Below are 20838 nucleotides of genomic sequence, written 5' to 3'. Positions count from 1 at the left end.
GAACGCTTATTCCTTCTGATTTTCTTTATGATTGAATTGAAGACAACTTAGACTGGCAGCTCTAGAATCTGGATTTCCAGTCACCTCCAAAGAAAAATTCATTCTCAAGATTTCCTAAGCCTGCCCTACAGGAATGGTTCTGGGGATGACAAGCAAAATTCTACCGTAGCAACTCACTGACCTCTGTGCCATCCATGATATTTAAACCACTCACCCCAAATTCTGGGTGGATATTTAAGCCTATGTAAAAAAGAGAAAATGAACTGAAATAATCAATGATGGATAGAATAAGGTTCATAAGGTAAATAATTTTTAATACAGGAAACTTTATATCATATTAAAAATATTTTAAAATATTAGTACTAAAACATGTAATGTGAACCGACTGCAGCTGAAAAGGGAAAAGAAAGGTGCAAACTATCATGTGTACTGGAGTTTTTAAACTGTATGACTGCATTCAGTAAAATGGATATGCTCCCTGAAATTAATGAGATTTGTGTTTTATGTTTGTAACCAGCAGAGGTAGCTGACGGTGATGAAAGACTGGACGGCATTTCTCTACCACCAACAGGTAAAAACACATTTACATTTTCATCGCCTACTGGAAAATACAGCACATGGAAATATTTGCACTGAAAATGTTTTTAACATAAGAGACACAGATGCTTGAGCAAAATGGCTTCTGTGACAGAGTTAGACTCTAGTAATCAAAGGTCCGCAGTGCCCTGTCTTCAGAGGTGTTTTTCACATTGAATGTGAAAAGCTACATTTTTCTCCCACTCTTGTTTCATATTCTTCAAAACTTCAGAACAACAAGCCCTAAGACCTTAGCATCACAACATTGTGCCTCAGAAAACCTTAAGACATTAAAAAATATTTTCACAGGAAATAACCTTTTTCTTTAGAACGGGGATCACCAATTTTATGATAAAATTCATGTCCAGTCTGTCCTTTCCCACCTTTCCCGGAAAGGGCTGAGAGGCGGTCATTGCTCTTCACAGACCGGGTACCCAGGGAGGACTGTTTTAACTGAGTGACTCAGGAAGCCAATCCATCTAGCATGGGGGGCACATTGCTAATGTTCTAATCAGATTGGCCAAATGCAGCATTTCAGTGAAGCATCTGCCGCAATATTAAGCCAGAGAGAGACTCTGAATTCACATACTTGACTCTCACCCTGGCCTCCTGACCCTGGCCTCCTGCCTCTGCCTAGGTTCACACCTGAGAGCCTGAGGGACAGGTGTCTGATCAGTGAGCCATGTGGCCAGCAATTGAATCCCTCCATTCACCTCAGGACTCTTTATTGACTGCCCCCAGTCAATAGCTGAAGAGAATACCTGAAAATTATCTGCCCACAAAAGCCAGATGCCCCCCAAATCCCTCAAGTGAAAAAGCTGAACTCAGTGTTTTCTCTAGATTTGGGCTGGTAAGTTTTAAATGCAGTTCAGCAAACATGAATGGAGTAGCTAGTCTGTGTAGGCACTCTCCTAGCTCATGTGTTCACTGATGGCATGTACTCTGTGGCGGCACCCCACGCAGAGGTCACAGGTGCAGGACAGACGTATGTTACTGAACTTCAGAGCAACCAGAAAGCTCAACCATGTAAATGATAAAGTGCTTTCTGTCACTGAGTAACTAAGCAACAGATCGAAGGATAAATAAATGAAATGAGCTGCACAGTGCAAAAAGGGCCTGCTTATATCAAGTTCTTACTGTATATAGTCATTATGTAAAAGGGATTTCTCTTCTTGTTTGGCAATGTTTCCACACTTATGAATCAAGAGAATTGAAATGCATGATCTCTATTGTTCCTTCCCATTCCGTCATCCTAATATCAGGACAACTCATGTTAGCCGTGTTCTTATCACCCCTGGCCCACTCCCAGTGGAAGCATGAGACACAACAAGTAATGAACCTGTGCACTTCGGGAGGCCCTTTGGGGGAATACCACGCTGCTCTGGTCGGGCTTTCCAGGATTCTTCCCCTCTTGCCCGTTGCCCCAGGGCAATTGCACTGCCAGTCCTCACTGTCCTCTGACACAGTGGGCTTTTAAAAATCATTACTTGAGAAATTATTACGGTTCGTTCCCCTTTGCATTTTCCTGTCTGAAGATGGAGGCAAAGAGATGTTTCAGATGGGAACATTGAACCTGGGGGTGGTAAAACCACCTCACGGAACTGAAAAGAGTTTCAAGGAATCTGAGGAAGAAGGAACGTTAGAGATCATCTAGTCCCATTCCTTCTTTTTATCTAGTCCTTTTATTTTACAGGTAAAAAAGCCTGAGGCCCAGAAACACTAAATGACTTTCTCAAGGTCTCACTGCTGGTTGGTGCCTGGCCAGAGCGCAGGCCTCTCGACTTCCAGCCACTACACCGCATAGCTTTCTCATACCAAAGCCAAAGCCAGCTTTTCTCTGCATGTTTCTTAAAGATCCTAAGAGTTGATGGATGCACTAATCCCTGTAGGATTCCATTTCAGTGTCTCCCAGTCTCCACAATTAGAATGCCCATCGTAAGTCCCCCTGAAGTCCACTGAGGCTTAAAACTCCTGGAATTCTTTCTCAAATCTTGCCCAAGCCTGTGAGGTCATGACGAAGACAAGGAGTAAGAACCCCTGCAGGTCTTTTCACTAGACTATTGATAGATATTTGATCAAATTGCTAAACAACATGAAAAATAATATAGATCATCATTTAGAAAAGGGGAAAAGAAGTCACAGATTGGTACCCACATTTTGCACTACTGAAATAACCCTGGTTAGACTAGCCTGTCTCTTGATTGCCACTGAAGTGACACCCCAGTCTGGTGGCTTCTCTGAATACAAGGCGACTACTAATCCCGACTCGTGTGCACCCCAAGGAGACTGTCCGAGAGGTGAACCCCACCTTTCTTGCACAAGGAGCTTCATTCTGGGATTTGAGACTCACTTACCGTGTTTATCTGAGCTAGCAACAGTTGATCCTTTTAAGAGATTTTACAATGCCCTTATTAGCTTTTCAAAGTCTTTTTTTTCCTTCCAAATTTGCGTGTATTGAGGAGGGTGGGGAAAGATATAAATCCTTAGTGTTTCTATGAACCAGAATCAACCAGGTCAGGGCAGTCAAATGACATTTGTTTCAATCCATTACATTTATGCAAATTTCTATGAAGTGCGATCAGACAAAACCGTGAATGTTTAAATAAAAACAAAATTTATTATAGTAAAAGACACCTTGCTATTAGTCCTCCTTAAAATACTCTCCCTCTCTTCGAACACATGAATCCCATCGGTCTTGCCATTTCTGAAGCAGTTCTGGAAGTCTTCTTTCGTGTCTTTAGTTGTGCCGTTGTGGCTGGCTCAATGTCTCGAATCATTCTGACTTTGGGGAAAAGCCAGAAGTCACACGGTGCCATATCCATTGAATAAGGTGAATGAGGACACACCATAATGTTTTCTTTGACAGAAATTGCCATATACCAGAAGCGATATGTGATATGAAACATTGTCATGATGCAGGATGATTTACGGCACACTTTAAAACACACCTTCTCTCAACCGTAGCTCACACCCGACTGACTGCACTGAACAAGTTGAAACTTGTCACACACAGTTACTAAGGTTCGACAGGCCACTTCCCATTATTGAAAATACCCGCCTTTCTGTTGGATGGCACTTGGCAGCAGCATTCACTGTATGTTTTGATCACAACGAAAGGCTCCGTGTCACACATCACTTCTGGTATGGCAACTTCTGTCAAATAAAAACATTATAGTCCTCATCCACCTTATTCACCGGATCTTCCCCAAAGTCAAAATGAACATGAAAGGTAAACGTTTTGAATCGATTCAGGATATCAAGGCAGCCATGACAGCACAACTAAAGACACTCATGAAAGAGGACTTCCAGAACTGCTTCGGAAAGTGGCAAGAACAATGGGATATGTGTATTCAAAGTGAAGGGGAGTATTTTGAGGGAGATTAAGGGCAATGTGTCTTTTACTGTAATATTTTTTTTTAATTTAAACATTAACCGTATTTTTTGATCAAGCAGTGTATATGTCTAGTTTTAACAAAAATGGATACAGATTTTATGGTGAAAAACCTATTTTAATTTCTTTTCCCTCAGCCTTGTCAGTGAACATTTTTTAGCAGCTCCCAGATATCCGCACTGTGTTAGGTCCTGGTGAACAAATGCCCGCCCTCAGTGAGCCCCCAGACCAGTGTGAGAAGCAGAGGCCGTGACACACTGCAGTGCAGGTGTGGAGAGAGTGCTCTGATAACCACGAAAAGCCACCCAGGATTTGGGAACAATCTGTGGTGGGATAAAAAAAAAGAGAATAGAGAAAATAAAATCGTAACGGTGCTTTCTAAAATTTAATAAGGAGGCTTCTGAATTTGAAATAGAGTACTGCAGAGCTCATCTGGGCTTAGCAGTTTTTGTCATAAATTAGCATTTTTTTATATACTTTTTAAAAATTAAGAAAGTAAAATATAAGGAAGAAAATTTAAATTAATTTTACCACCCAGAGACTACCATTATTGGGTGTCTTTTCTCCAGACTTTTCTCTATATTTATTTAATTTACACAGTGGAGATCCAATACATAAAATTTTGTTTCCTGAGTTTTTTTTTTTAACCTAACAAGCATTTTCCATTTTATTACAAATTTTCATACACATTACCTTAATAGTTGCATGATTTTCAGTTTTACAGGTAAATCATATTTTATTTAGCCATTTTCTATTGGATAACACATGGACATACTCTAATAATAGCATACGCTCATGGGCTTTTCTTGTAAAAATAACATTACAAGTTTCTAATAGCTGAAATTGCTCATTTAGCACAACTACAGCCTTGGCTAAACATTAGTGATTTAAGTATTAAACACAGACACGTCACCAGCAATGTTCTTCGTTTACCCAAAATATCCACCTCTAGCCGTGTCATAAGAAAGTGCGCAACTCTCCTTTGGAGAAGTGCTTCCCCTTCATTTTCTTGTCTCTGTTATAGGTAATATATTTGACACCAGGAGAGAAAACACGGAAGACACAGAGCCAGATTTCACTGCCTAGACTTTCATTTAGTGACAATGTTCATTAGCATACGTACCTCTTCCGTTTGAAATTTCCTCAAAGATCCGCGTTAGCATTTCAGGTTACTGCAAAGTGTGGGTCTTCTGTGAAGTTCACCTGTCCTGTTTGAATAGTTTTCATATACTATCTTTGTATTCTGTGATAATCAAGCCTCTAATTTGGTATAAGATTTTTAAAAATCATTTTTATAGTTGATTTATCCCCCTTTAAGTCCAACATCTGATCCAATTGGTTCATTGTCCATTAAAAAGAAGCAGCTCTCTCTTCCCTTTTTCTTTTTCTTTTTTTTAAATATAACCTCAATGTGAATATTTGGAGTTTTGAAGCATATTTATTTTCACTTAAATTGTTTAGACGCAACATAAAGGAGAATGGCTCTTACTATTAGTGAGGGAGGAGTTGTGAAGGCCAAAGTTAATTGGCCCTTCATCAGCTTAAAAGATGAAAAAGATGTTTTGGGAGACAGGATAATTCTGAGTTATTAGATAAAATAATTTGTGACATTAATCCCCCCCAAAAAATAACTATTTGTAACTGAATAGGTGCAATACATATATGATCTCTTAGGAAAGAAAAACCTTTCACGTAGGTTGTGTCCACACAGTGACAAAAAGCTCATAAAAAGGTGAGAAACTAAAAAAAAAAAAAAAAAAAAAAGATAAGAAACTCAAAGTAACCTGTTATCTACAGGATACCTAACAACTATTTTAACAGATGGTTTTAATTGAGTGAGTGGTTCAGTGTTTTGGCATTATGCGGCAACGAGCCACAAATGTATTTAATTAATACTATGTATTTTACTTGGTTCTTGTACACTTACACTCCACTTTATATAATACCAATGAATTAAAATCTGGATTCATTTTAAAGATATATCATGCCATGTGGGTATTTGTTTTACAGAAACATTTCTCTAATAAGTTGGTAAATTTAAAATGCCTTTTTATTTAGAAACATCACATTTATACCTCATTTATTGCGTAAAGCAAATTCCCTTGAATCTTTGGCACTTGACCCAAAGGCCAAAATTTGGCTTGAAAGACATTTGAACTAGAAACAGCAAACCCCAGGGGGGAGAAAAGAAAAAAAGCTGTGCTACTGTTTAACACATTTCCCTAGCACTTATTTTATCAAGTCTTAGAGTGTTAGAACCCAGAGTTGTTGTAGATGTCCCTTAGTCCCACCCCCTTGTTTTGCAGGTGTGGCAGCTGAGGGGTGAGGAGTGAGGTTGCCCAGGACCAGGTAATCCATCAGGGGCCCGGCCAGGCCTAGCACCTAAATGCCTTTCTCCCCTGTCCAAGGTACTTGTGCCATATCACACTGAACAGCTAAGCCTGAGCTAGGAGGGGAGCTCCGCGATGAATCAGTGTTCCACTGGAGGCCAGCTCATCAACCGAAGATTACAGGAGCCATCCCTGTTAGGTGACAAAGCTGGTTCTAGATGTGACAAAGCTGGTTCCATCCAACTGCTAGACAGCTACGTCTCGTATACTCGTATGTGAGTGTCTTTGTCTCCTTTTTGAAGCTAGCAGGAAGGTTTAGCGCAATTGTTTCCATCACACCCTTAGTTAGCCTTTTACGTTTGAGGCCAGCTAGTAACCCCTCCTCTGAAACCACTCCCTCTGCTCATCAAATATTTGAAGTACTGTGAACCAGGGCTTTTGTTTTCCTGCAACATATGTTTTAAAACTCGTCTGCTGCCTCTCAGCAGGAAACATTTCTCAAGGGAATTGAAAAGATTAATTAGTGACCTTTCAACTCTATTAAAATAAGATGACTATGTCGCTAATAAAGGTAGAAACATTCACCTTACAACTGTGGCCTCTGTTAAATATACACCACGAATCTTCAAAGCACTTCCTTCCAAGACTGGGCAACAGCTTGAAGTTTTCACCACTTTAGTGGGGGTGGGGGTTGTTCAACTCACAAGTATGTGCAATGGATCCCCCAGTTGGAAATACATATCATAAAAGTGCAAGAGTGAAGTCATATTTTGTAAATTAAAATTGTATTTGTGTTTACTTACTGTGACTACTGTTCAGACTTTATTCAGAAATCCTTTTTATAGGCTTTCTTAGCAAAAAAAAGAGAGTATTCCATATCTATGAATAATGTCTCAATCTTCTGTATATATGTTTTATTAATATGTAAATATTTAGATTTTTAAAAAATTACTATGTTCTTTAAAAAGATTCAACGCAAGGCTAGTTGTGAAAATGGTGTATAACATTGTGTTGTGATACCAACCCCCAAGATGCTCCTTCTGTCCATTCTGGAAGAACACAATAAATTACTTTAATTGAACGTGCCTATTTCATGCCTGTGTTTGTCCTCCTGTGTTTATGAAGAGGAGTCAATGCTGCACATTAATTAAAAGGTATTTATTATTACTCTGGTGATCTTACACAGGAATTTCTATCTCCTCAGGAAGTAAATTTAAAAAAACAAAAAACAAACTAGATTGCTACCAGAAAGGGCATCTTCAGAGGTAGAAAGTCTGCCTGGTAGTCAGATCAATGGCTGTAGGAAGTCCCCCAGTAACACTTAAGCATTAAGCACTGATATGCTTGAAGCCTAATTTTAAATGAATTAGGTAGCTTTATAATCTTCACTTACAAGGTTAAGCCCTGCTTCTATGGAAACAACACATCAGAAGGACAAATCAATCTTCTTTAATGCCAAGTGCCTGTAAAATCATAATCGCTTTACTCTCCCCTCTGACCACAGGAGGGCGCTACTCCTCATTGGGTACCGGCCCCCATTCTACAGGCCTTCCCAGCCCCCCAGCCAAGAGCGCCCCCCCAGGCTGTCCATTCTGTTAGCGCTTCTGTTCAGCGTCTGGTTCTGGGGCCCTCATTTCAGCGGGCTCTCGGCTACTCTGCAGCTGCGAGGAGAGGTGGCGGAGGGTGGTGGGGAGTAGAAGCTCCATAAGAAAGCAGCTGGCTTGCAAACTACAGGCAGTCTTTCCAGTACCCACACCTCTCAGAAGCTGGGAGCCTGGCACCAGCCTGCCCTCCTGCCACAATGCTTCCCAGGCTTCATGTGGCCCTTTGTGCCATGCTGTTATTTGTAAGGGGGCCTATGTCACGTTAGTTGACCCAAGGCCCTTGGGATGCCCTTGCTCCCACATGCTGGGTAGGATCTGTGCTTTATGTCACCTGGCTGACAGCCCTAAAGGGCTTTCCAATCCAGTGTGAGGGGACCCAATTCCACCACAGGAGGCTCCACCAGAAGAGGGACTGTTTGTGATCTCGTACAGGAAAAGCTCACACACCCTCTGCCATCGCCCCTCCTACAGGCCCAGCCATACCGAGTGAGATTGCAATCCTTACAGGGCTTGGGACCAGGCAAGAGGAAGACCCATCAGCGCCACAGCCAGGGAGGTTGGCTGGGGGCCAATCACTCGGCCTTGTGTGGTGGGGGGAACTGGGAAGGCATGGGGGGACCACGGAAGCCTCCTAAGTGAGAAGTATGATGGGATTCATATGCTATGTTTCTCCATCTGGCTGAAGTGTGGAGCATTCGCGGGAGGACAAGCCTAAAGCAAGGAGTCCATGAAGAAGCAGTTGGAATAGCTAGGGATAGATCAGGAGGGCCCAAGAGGATAAAACTCCAAATGCCCAAGAAGCGTAAGAAAGAATCAACAGGACCTGGTGACCAACCAGCCTGGGCTGGAGGAGGGTGGTGCAGCTTTAGGGAAGAGGGAGGAAATGTCAGAACTGACCCACAAGTCTCTGGCTGGGGAACCACATGGGTGTTATTTGCACACTTGCAAAGACTGGAAACATGGGGGAGGAGAAATTTGGAGAAGGATGGCACACGACTTCAGGTTATTCAGAATATTACTCCATTCATTCATTCACAAGCATTTGCTGAACACTTAGGGTATGCCTGGCATTGTGCTGGGGGCCAAGTCCAGCAGTCATAGCACTCGCTCCCACAATCACACATGGCATGTGACCCTTGGGAGGGAACACTGGCAATAAGGCACATTGTGTTCCTGAACTATTAATAAATAACGGAACTTACACTTGGTAGCTTTGTCGCAAACTAGAGGCAGTCAAGATTTGATGCACCATTCATCCCACGTAATTCAAGTCTCAACTACATTTCAGTGTCACAGAGGAGTCTGTAACTACCCGGTCACAAGTAGCCATGAGTCTCCATCACGTCACAGTCGTTTATTTCCTTCCTGTCACTTAACACTCTCAGAAATTGTCTTGCTTATTTATGTGGTTGTTTATCATCTGGTGTTCCTCCGGAATCTAAGCCTCACGACGTCAGGGATCTTATCTGTAATAAGGCCATTAAGATTTCAGGCCTTGGTGAAGATATATTTTCAGGAGCCCCCCTTCCCCACTTCCCCAGCAAGTGGACTGGGACAAAGGAGGAGTGTTTACTAGTACACACCCTCCCTTCTTCCCTGACCCGTAGTCTTCTATCACGTGCACTTCATTTGTCCCTATATTGCCACTCTTCATAAATGGTGGCGAACTTGTGTCAGTGGATCCGCCAAAAAAATACTGGCTATACTTCATGAAGATCTGATCACTAGTGATTCAGAGCAACACTTCAAATTTACACAAGTCAACGCCTTCTGTATTTTGTAACCTCAAAAGCACCCCTAGAATATATATACAGAGGGTGCCAAAAAAGTATACCTATTTTAAGAAAGGAAAACTGTATTAAAATTGTAATACTCAACATATACCGATAACAAAAAATGAAGACTTCTGCAATCACAAGATGTGCTCAAAGTGGTTGCTATCAGCGTCCAGACACTTCTAATTACGGCGAACTACTTCTTGAGCAACGTTGACCAGTGTCCACTTGTGTGCATTTTTTGGCATCCCTGGTATATACACATATGTAATCTGTATGTTTATTATTTATTTATTACCATTTTATTACAGGGAAATTAAACAAATGTAAGAGTCAATGAAAAAGCCAAAGAATGATCTAGAAATGGAGCCTTGGTGGGACAATCCACAGAACACTGTGCTTTTGTACATACTGATGTCCCAGACAGACTGGGGACTCAAGGGCCTTTTGCCATTTTTATCTGTTAATGCTGAGAAATTGAAGGATATGTTAAACCTAAACTTGGAAACTAAACGACTTTAGATAATTCCTTTAAAATACTTTCCACACAGCTGCGAGCGTCAGCTGGTCAGAAACCAGCCCTCTTGACTTCCAGTGTTGCCGACTCTCCACCACGATGCTGTAACAGATTCAAAATGTGGAGGGCCCTCGATGTGATAGGAGAGAAAAATCAATTTTCCAAAGGAAATTGAGCATCCTAAATTGGTTCAATGAAGTAGTGGACCAATTGCATATTCTGGTAGAGAAACTACTTTCTGCTATACTCTAGCAACAGCAGGAGAAAGAGAATACGTTATAATAAATGGCACTTACTCTGTATATTACTGAATTAAGCATCCTCCAAAGTGATGTGTTTCTAACCACTGGATAGGGAAAATCATAAGTGATTCAATTAACGACCCCCATGCTAACCCACCCCCCTGTTGTAATGAACATGGTAATATAGCCCTGTCCTTCGGAGAAATGTTTCACTGGTGTGAAACAATGCCACCTTCCTCCAATCCTACCTGTCACCTATAACACCAATCTACCTGTCACCTGTAACACCAACCTACAGCTATGGGCGACTTGCACTCTTACTAAGATTGTGTTTGTTTCTGTGGTTTATGTCATGTACTGTTCAAATGTGTTTGTCCCACCTACCCACCTACGGTGTTCCCTTTGAGCAATAACCACAGCTGGTCTTTCCCTTCCTGTGGCCCCATGGGACTGGCTCACCAGTCATGGCGATGGGCATTATTAAATGTTGGAGTGACTCCTTGACACTGGCTGCTGACCATAGTAAGAGACAGGAGCCAAAATGCACCTTGATCGCGTCTAGGCTAACACTATAATACACAGCTCTAGAAATTGAACAAAAGGAATGAAGAGGTGGTGGAAGTTGACAAAATTCGTCTGAATTCATTTGAAAGATGGAATACAGGAGAAAAGCCAAGAAATGCTTTAAAAATTGTGAGAGGGACTTAGTGCTTTCCCCTTTTTCCCACATTTAAACATATTAACCTACAAAAATTGAAGCTGTGGTTTTGGTACAAGAATAGATAGGTCAAGAAAACAGAATAGAAATTTAAGGGAAAAAATGTGTCAATATAAACATATAGCATATATTAGAGGTATTGTAATAACAAAGAGGTCCAAAAATAAAATGACTCAAATGAAATATAATTTTTTCCTCTAACTCATAATAGCTCAGAAGTGGGTGGGTGGGCCAGTGGTGGTAGACAGTTCTACTCCATGAGGTCATCTGGAAACCCAGTTTCATCCATCTTATTGTTCTGCTGCCCCCTAGGAGATATCCACGTTCATGTGGTCAAAGCTGGCTCACCAGCATGCATCTGTATTTAAGCCTAAGGGCAGGGGGAAAAGGATAATGGAGGGGTAACAATTTCCTTATGAAAACATGACCTCGGGGTTACATACATCACTTCTGCTTACATCCCACTGGCTACACTTAGCACCACAGGAAACTAGGAAACATAGTCTCTAGCTGGGTGGCTACATGCCTAGCTAGAACTTTTTATTCTATCACTATCAGAAGGAGAGGGAGAACAGATAATGGGAATGATTAGATGTTGGTACCACAGTTGCCATTTTAATTGGTGGGAAAGGATGAATTGTCCAATAAATAGTGTTGAGAAAAATTAGCTAGCCATTTGTAAAAATAAGTTTACACATACACAAAAATTAACCCAAAGTTGATTATAGACCTAGAAGTAAAAGCTAAAACTATAAGACTCTTAGAAGAAAACAAACAAGTAAATCTTTATTCTTTTGGGTTAGGCAATGCTTTCTTAGACATGACATTAAAAGCACATGTGTCAAAAGAAAAATAGATGAACTGGACATCATAGAAATGAGAAACTTCTGTGTTTTAAAGGACATGAAGAAAGTGAAGAGACAACTCATAGAAGAACGTATTTGCAAATCATGTATGTAATAAAGTACTTGTACATAGAATATTTAAAGAACTTTAACACCTCAAAAATAAAAAGACAAGGAGCAGCCGGATGGCTCAGTTGGTTAGAGCACAAGCTCTGGACTACAGGGTTGCCAGTTCGATTCCCACATGGGATGCTGAGCTTTGCCCCCTGCAACTAAAGATTGAAAATGGTGACTGGACTTGGAGCTGAGCTGTGCCCTCCACAACTAGACTGAAGGACAATGACTTGGAGCTGATGGGCCCTGGAGAAACACACTGTTTATTGGGGAAAACACCAATATTCCCCAATAAAATCTTACAAAATTAAAAATAAAAAGACAACCCAACTTAAAAACGGGCAAAAGAACAGCCTGTTCTACAGAGAAGATGTATATATGGCCAAATGGCCAATAGACTGAAAAGCATAAGAAAAGATGCTCAACATCATTAGTCATTAGGGAAATGCAAATCAAAACTACAATGAGATACCACCTCACCTCACATCTATGAAGATGGCTATAATCAAAATGACAGATGATAACAAGTGTTGGTGAGAATGTGGAGAAATTGGACGCACAAACATTGCTGGTGGGAAGGTATGATGGCGCAGGCTCTTTCGACAAGATTGGCAGCTCCTCAAAAAGTTAAACATATGACCCAGCAACTACACTCCTAGGTATATGCCCAAGAGAACTGAAAACATATCTGCACACAAAGACTTGTACACTAATGTTCAGACAGCATTATTCACAATAGCCAAAAAGTGGAAACAGCCTGAATACCTATCAACTGATGAATGGACAAACAAAATGTGGTCTATCCGTGCAATGAAATATTATTCAGCAAAAAACACAAAAGGAATGAAGTACTGATACGTGCTAATATGGACAGACCTTGAAAACATTACATTATGTGAAAGAAACAAGATACAAAGGCCACATATTCTCTGATTCTATTTATATGGAATGTCCTGAATGGCAAATCCATAGAGGCAGGAAATAATTCATATTATCCCAAGAGAGGGAGCAGTAATGGGGAGTGACTACTAACGGGTACAGGGTTTCTTTTTGGAATGATGCAAATGTTCTAAATTTAGATCATGGCGATAGCTGCACAAATCTGTGAATATATTATTAATATCCACTGAGTTACACACTTTAAAAGGGAATAGTACGTGAATTATATCTCAATAAAGTAGTTATTAAAAGTAATGAGTTAGACCTTTCTACCTTACTCTATATGTGGCAATTAATTCCAGATGTTTCAAGGATTTAAGTAAAAATCACAAAAATGCTAGAAAAAATTTAAATTAATATTTGTAATAAGCTTATAATAATGAGGAGATAAAGGATTTCCCAAATATGAGGCCACAGGGAGAAATTATCAAGTAAAAATTAATTCATTTTAAATCACACTTCAAAAATTTTACAAAATTAAATAGCACATGACAAAATGAGAAAAATATCTGCAGAATAAATGTTTTTAAGAAAAAGTATACTTATTACATATCCAACTTTCATAAATCAAATGGCCAATAAACATTGAAATACTAAAACCAAGAAATGCAAATTTTAAAAGGAGTAAGGAATATTTTAATTACTCAGTTGGCAACATTTGAAAGAAAAGAGGCACCAGAGTTTCCTGTGAGGAAGGGAACTCCTATACACTGACAGACATGTTAATTGGTACAATATTTCTGAGGGCAGTTTGCAAAACAAATCAAATTTGTTTCAAACCTTTGACCCAGCAATTCTACTTGAAGGAATCTATCTGAAACAAAAAAGATTTTCCCAAAGATTAAGCTACAGGGTGTTCATCACAACCTAGTTTAAATTGTAAAACAATTTAAAAATGAATACATCCAATAATAGTTTAAATTATAATACCTTCTTAACATGGAATGCTATGCAGCCATTTTAAGCGGTGTACATAGAGACCCACAGTCAATTAATTGAAAAAAGCAGGTCACAGGACAATACATACAGCAGGATCTTTTTTTCTTTTGAATACACAAACTCATAGAAAATTCTAAGAGTACAACACCAAACCATTGATGATGGCTACCTCTGGATGGTGAGATAATGGGTACTTTTACATTTTCTTTCTGTTGTTTGCCTAAATTAATATTTCTGTAATGAACGTGTGTTGCTTTCACAATGAGAAAGTTATTTTTCAATAATGTAGAAGAATATTTAATGGCATGGAGAAATGTCCATAATATATTTACTGCTAAATAGTATGTTCAGCTTGATCACATTTTTTTTTCTTTCAGAAACATATTTTTTATAACGTTTGAGTTCATTGTAATTGTGAGTAACTACAAACACCGATAAATTGCAGCATATCCAAAACATATATGCCAACAGCCACCACCAGTTTTAACAAGGTACAGACGATGTGTTAATTAACCATCAGCCTGATCAATTTTGTAGAAAAAATATTTATACATATATACAGTAAAAAAAGAACAGAAAGAAGTTGTTAACAGTGGTTTCTGGTGGTAGAATTATATGTGATTTAAAAAATTATTTGTGTAAGTTTTCTAAAACATGTATCATTTTTAAAATAAATAAATAAAGGTAAAGGAAGAAAGAGGCTCAGTGGTCTACATATCTGCATATATGTAACACCCACCACTTGGATACTGTTAGCAATACCTGAAATATAGATGTAAACTCTTGTAATACAGGCTTTTTAAATATCACAACTGCTAGTGAAAACTTCAGCTTGTTACTCCAATAACGTGCATTTCCTTGTTACTCCAGTAAACTGTACTTCCTTGTTACTCCAATTATATATACATTGAACCTATTTACAGGACTATGGAAGTTAACGCTTTAATTTGAAGGGGGAAAAAACTCATTCTGCAGCTTGACAGAAAAAGGATATCCTCTCTGTAGCTTGAAAGGAAACTGGAGACAATGCTTTATGAAAAATGTAGTTGCAAGATAAACCTATCTGAGGTATAAGTGCATTTAACACATCAGTTCAAAGAACAATTCTGTCAGGGCCTCTAGGATTTGCAGAGAACGACTACCTGAGAAACAGAAAACACAAATGAGTTCAGGAACCTAAGCAGTCAGGTCATGCCAATCGGCTCTCCCACAGGTTTCTATTCACCTGTGCTCGTAGGCACTGACCTCTCAGGTGATGTGCTTCTGAAAAACAGACCTGTGGCTGCCATGTAGCACCAGCTCTGAAAACCGGTGACCACGTGTGGGACACAGCACACGCCAGGCACTGCTGTAATGCCTTAACATACAGATTGTCTCCTATAATCCTCAAAATTATCCTAAGTTGATACTATTATCCTCATTTAACAGATGAAAATGGTGAGGTAACTTATTCCAGCTCACATATCTAAGGAGGAATTTTTAGACAAGATTAGAACCCAAGTGGAGACACGTCATCAAAATGGCGGCGTGAGGTGAGCCTCTGTAAATCTCCCCTGGAATTTACAACAAATGAAACAACTATTATTCCACAAAGGACTCCCGGCACAGCAGACAGGCAAGAAGAAGAGGCCCACTACTGAATTCACCTAAAGGTGGGCGAATTGCGTGAGCAGTGGAGGAGGGAAGGGAGAAGTGCAGAGACGGAGCCTCGCGGGCGCAGGACGCAGACCTAGCTCTGTGCTCTGAGCTCGCTGCATCCTGGAACTACCGCAGCTGCAGGAGAGGGAAGAACTTGGACTGCTACGGCTCCGTTTATGGCCCACAGGGCTGAGGGGACAGCATATAACATGCTGAACCCAACCCTCATGACAGAGACCTCGGAGCAAAGACTGAGGGAAGAAGGCTGAAAACGGTGGTTTAAGCCCTCACTGCTGAGCAGAGAACGGAAGCCTTAGGCACTGAGACTAGCCGCTCCCTCCCTACCCTCCCAGAGCTCACCCTGCCCCCACCTGCCTGATGCTAGAAGTGGAACAGTAGCAGTATCAGATCAAAAGAGCAGAATATGTGCTGTTCTGAGAACTGTGGACCACAGACACAGATTCACAACCCAACTAATTCCGGCAAAGGGGCGGGAGCTGTGGAAGCAGGACCGGCTGGGGTGGTGGTCGCTGCCATTGCTCTGGGCCACCTCTCACAACTCACCCCGCTCCTGGCCCCACCTATCTGGGCGGATCCCTGCAGGAGTAAACAGAACTGCTGAAACATATGGGCTCTGAATCTGGTGCAGGAAGAGCTTTGGAACTTCAAAAGCTCTCCACATACCCACATGGACACTGCGCCCTGTGACCCAGGTGAACTATTAACAGAGGAGAAGCCTGTCTCCCAGGGAATCCCCCCATTGTGTGAGAAGCTGGAATAGTGCAGAGAAAACATAGCACTACCGTGTGAGAGAGAAAAAAGGCTGCAGTCGGAGAGAAAATAAAATATTCTACCAACAAGTACTAGAAAACAAAAGAAAGACCTCTTCCTATCAACCTGTTGCAGAAGCCACTCCTGTAGATGTCTAGGAAGAGAAATAATAAATCAGTAATTGCCATGAACAACCAAGGCAACAAGACAGCTCAGAAAGAAATTGAAAAGTCTCCAGAAAAGGAACTTAAAGATATGGAAATATGTGACTCAAATGACAGAGAATTCAAGATTGCAGTTCTGAAAAAAATCAACGAGATGCAAGAAAACACAGAAAGGCAGTTTAATGAACTCAGAAACACAATCAAAGAACAACATGAGCATTTTACAAAAGAGATTGAAATTTTAAAAAAGAACCAAATAGAATTTCTGGAGATTAAAAACTCAATAGAAGAAATTAAGAATGAAATAGCCAGCTTAGGTAGTAGAGTTGACCAGATGGAGGAAAGAATCAGACATCGAAGATAGAAACCTGGAAATGACACGGATGGAAAAGAAAGAGACTTGAGACTTCAAAGAAATGAAAGAACTCTACAAGAACTTTCTGACTCCATCAGAAAGAGCAATATAAGAATAATGGGCATACCAGAAGGAGAAGAAACAGAGAAGGGAACAGAGAATATATTCAAACAAATTGTTGATGAGAACTTCCCAAACTTGTGGACAGAACTGGATCCTCGAATCCAAGAAGCAAATAGAATACCTAATGACCTCAATTCCAACAGGCATTCTCCAAGGCACATTGTATTGAAGCTGTCTAAAATCAACAACAAAGAAAGAATCCTCAAGGCAGGCAGGGAAAAGACAAAGGAAAGCCCATTAGATTATCATCAGATTTTTCAGCAGAAACTCTACAAGCCAGGAGAGAGTGGAACCAAATATTCAAACTATTGAAAGAGAGAAATTATGAGCCAAGAATAATATATCCAGCAAAGATATCCTTTAGATATGAAGGAGGAATAAAGACCTTTCCAGACATACAGAAGCTGAGGGAATTTTCTAATACACGACCTGCACTACAAGAAATACTAAAGGAGGCTATTCGACCAGCATCAACAGGGACAATTTGTGGCAACCAAAACATAAAAAGGGGGAGAGCAAAGGCCTGAACCGGAATATGAGAATGGAGAAAGTAAGTGTGCTGAAGAAAATGGAATACTCTAAATATCAAACTTTCTTTTACATAAACTTAAGGGTAACCACTCAAAAAAAATCCTGAATTGAAGTATATACTGTAATAAAAGAAGAAACAGAGGGAAACATCATAGAATACCACCACACAGAAGTAATAGACAACAAAAAGGCAAAGAAACAATGGAGACACAGCCTTACCAGAAAACTAAAGATAGAATGACAGGAAATCCTCACATATCAATAATCACCCTACATGTAAATGGACTGAACTCACCAATAAAAAGGCACAGAGTAGCAGATTGGATCAAAAAACTAAACCCAACCATATGCTGTCTCCAAGAGACGCATCTCAGCTACAAGGACAAGCATAGACTCAAAGTGAAAGGGTGGAAATTGACACTCCAAGCAAATGGTATCCAGAGAAAATCATGTGTAGCTATATTGGTATCAGATGAAACAGACTTCAGGGTGAAAAAGGTAACAAGAGACAAAGATGCACATTTCATAATGGTAAAGGGGCTATACAACAAGCAGACATAACAGTCATCAATATTTATGTCCCCAATCAGCGAGCACCGAAATATACCAAGGAACTACTAACAGAACTAAAGGGAGAAATTGACCAAAGCACAATTATACTAGGGGACTTAAATACATCATTGACAGCTATGGATAGATCATCCAAACAGAAAATAAATAATGAAATAGCAGCCCTAAATGACACAATAGATGAAATGGACATAATTGACATATATAGAGCACTTCATCCTAAAACATCAGACTATACATTTTTCTCTAGTGTACATGGAACATTCTCAAGGATAGACCATATATTGGGACATAAAATCAGCCTAATCAAATTTAAGAAGATTGAAATCATACCAAGCATATTCTCTGATCACAAGGCTTTGAAATTGGATATCAACTGCAAAAATGAAGCAGGAAAAAACACAAATACATGGAGATTAAGCAACATACTTTTAAAGAATGACTGGGTCAAAGACGAAATTAGAGGAGAGATCAAAAGATACATAGAAACAAATGACAATGAAAATACATCCTACCAAAATTTTGGGATGCAGCGAAAGCAGTTTTAAGAGGGAGATTTATATCATTACAGGCCTATCTCATGAAACAAGAAAAATCTCAAATAAATAACCTCACATTACACCTTAAAGAACTAGAAAAAGAAGAACAAATGAAACCCAAGGTCAGCAGAAGAAAGGAAATAACAAAAATCAGAGCAGAACTAAATGAAATAGAGAACAAAAAGACAATAGAAAAGATTAATGTGATAAAGAGCTGGTTCTTTGAAAAGATTAACAAAATTGACAAACCCTTGACTAGACTCACAAAGATAAAAAGAGAGAAGACACTAATTAACAAAATCAGAAATGAAAAAGGGGAAGTTATCATGGACGCCACAGAAATACAAAGGATCATCCAAAAATACTATGACGGACTATATGCCACCAAATTCAATAACCTAGAAGAAATGGACAAGTTCTTAGAAACATATAGTCTTCCTAGGCTGAACCATGAAGAACTGGAAAATCTAAACAGACCGATCACCAGTAAGGAAATTGAATCAGTCATCCAAAACCTTCCCAAAAGCACAAGTCTGGGACCAGATGGCTTCACTAGTGAATTCTACCAAACCTTCAAAGAGGATCTAATACCAACCCTGCTCAAACTCTTCCAAAAAATTGAAGAAGAGACAGTACTCCCCAAATCACTTTGAGGCCAACATTACCCTGATGCCAAAATCTGGTAAGGACAACACAAAAAAAGAGAACTACAGACCAATATCTCTGATGAATACAGATGCAAAAATCCTAAACAAAATTCTAGCAAATCGAATACAACAATGCATTAAAAAGATTATTCGTCACGACCAAGTGGGGTTCATCCTCGGGGCAAAAGGATGGTTCAACATCCACAAATCCATCAATGTGATACATCACATAAACAAAATAAAGGACAAAAATCATATGATTATATCAATTGATGCAGAAAAAGCATTTGACAAGATACAACATCCATTTATGATTAAAACACTTAATAAAATAGGTATAGAAAGAAAATACCTTAACATAATAAAGGCCACAAATGACAAACCCTCAGCTAATCTCATAATTAATGGTGAAAAACTGAAGCCCTTTGCTCTACATTCAGGAACACGACAAGGCTGTCCCCTATCACCTCTGCTTTTCAACATAGTATTCGAAGTCCTTGCCAGAGCAATCAGGCAAGAGAAAGAAATAAAAGGCATCCAAATTGGGAATGAAGAAGTTAAATTGTCACTCTTTGCAGATGACATGATGCTATACATAGAAAACCCTAAAAATTCCACCAAAAAGTCATTAGAAACAATCAACGAATACAGTAAAATTGCGGCTATAAAATCAATGTACAAAAGTCCATTGCATTCCTATATACTAACAATGAAATCTCAGAAAAAGAAATACAAAAAACAATTCTTTTTGCAATTGCAGCAAAAAGAATAAAATACCTAGGAATAAACTTAACCAAGGATGTGAAAGACCTATATGCTGAAAACTACAAGACATTTTTAAAAGAAACGGAAAGACATTCCGTGCTCATGGATTGGAAGAATCAACATAGTTAAAATGGTCATATTACCCAAAGCAATATACAGATTTAATGCAATCCCCATCAAAATCCCAATGGCATTTTTAAAAGAAATAGAACAAAAAATCATCAGATTTGTTTGGATCCACAAAAGACCCCGAACAGCCAAAGCAATCTTAAGAAAAAAAGAACAATACTGGAGGTATCACACTCTCTGACTTTAGCTTTTACTACACGGCTACAATAATCAAAACAGCATGGCATTGGCAGAAAAACAGACACATAGACCAATGGAATAGAATTGAGAACCCAGAAATAAAACCACATAAATGTGGACAGATAATTTTTGACAAAGAAACAAAAAACATATAATGGAGAAAAGACAGCCTCTTCAATAAATGGTGCTGGCAGAATTGGATAGCCACGTGCAAAAGAATGAAATTGGACTGCTATCTGTCACCATGTACCAAAATTAATTCAAAATGGATCAAAGACTTAAGCATAAGACCTGAAACAATAAACTGCATAGAAGAAAACATAGGTACTAAACTTATGGACCTTGGGTTCAAAGAGCATTTTGTGAATTTGACTCCAAAGGCAAAGGAAATAAAAGCTAAAATAAATGAATGGGACTATATCAAACTTAAAAGCTT

At 39.5% G+C, this 20838-nt stretch overlaps 1 protein-coding gene across 13 annotated transcripts in view; it reads left to right on the top strand.

The window, feature by feature from the left end:
• The window catches only part of BEND7 (BEN domain containing 7), an 80756-nt gene extending 73412 nt beyond the window's left edge, over positions 1-7344 (top strand). For 5 of the 13 annotated variants that reach the window (XM_033100738.1, XM_033100735.1, XM_033100726.1 and 2 more), the window contains 2 exons: positions 518-571; positions 4992-5726. In XM_033100738.1, the coding sequence (XP_032956629.1) occupies positions 518-571; positions 4992-5053 (116 nt within the window). In that variant the 3' untranslated portion in view covers positions 5054-5726. Of the gene's footprint in view, positions 1-517; positions 572-2269; positions 3452-4991; positions 5727-6273 lie in introns of those variants that run through there. The other 8 variants (XR_004422435.1, XM_033100730.1, XM_033100731.1 and 5 more) reach the window with 8 other exon arrangements.
• Positions 7345-20838: the final 13494 nt, after the last annotated feature.

Source organism: Rhinolophus ferrumequinum (assembly GCF_004115265.2).
Source record: "Rhinolophus ferrumequinum isolate MPI-CBG mRhiFer1 chromosome 5 unlocalized genomic scaffold, mRhiFer1_v1.p scaffold_110_arrow_ctg1, whole genome shotgun sequence".
Classification (NCBI taxonomy): domain Eukaryota; kingdom Metazoa; phylum Chordata; class Mammalia; order Chiroptera; family Rhinolophidae; genus Rhinolophus; species Rhinolophus ferrumequinum.
This window is presented reverse-complemented; position numbering and strand designations above follow the sequence as displayed.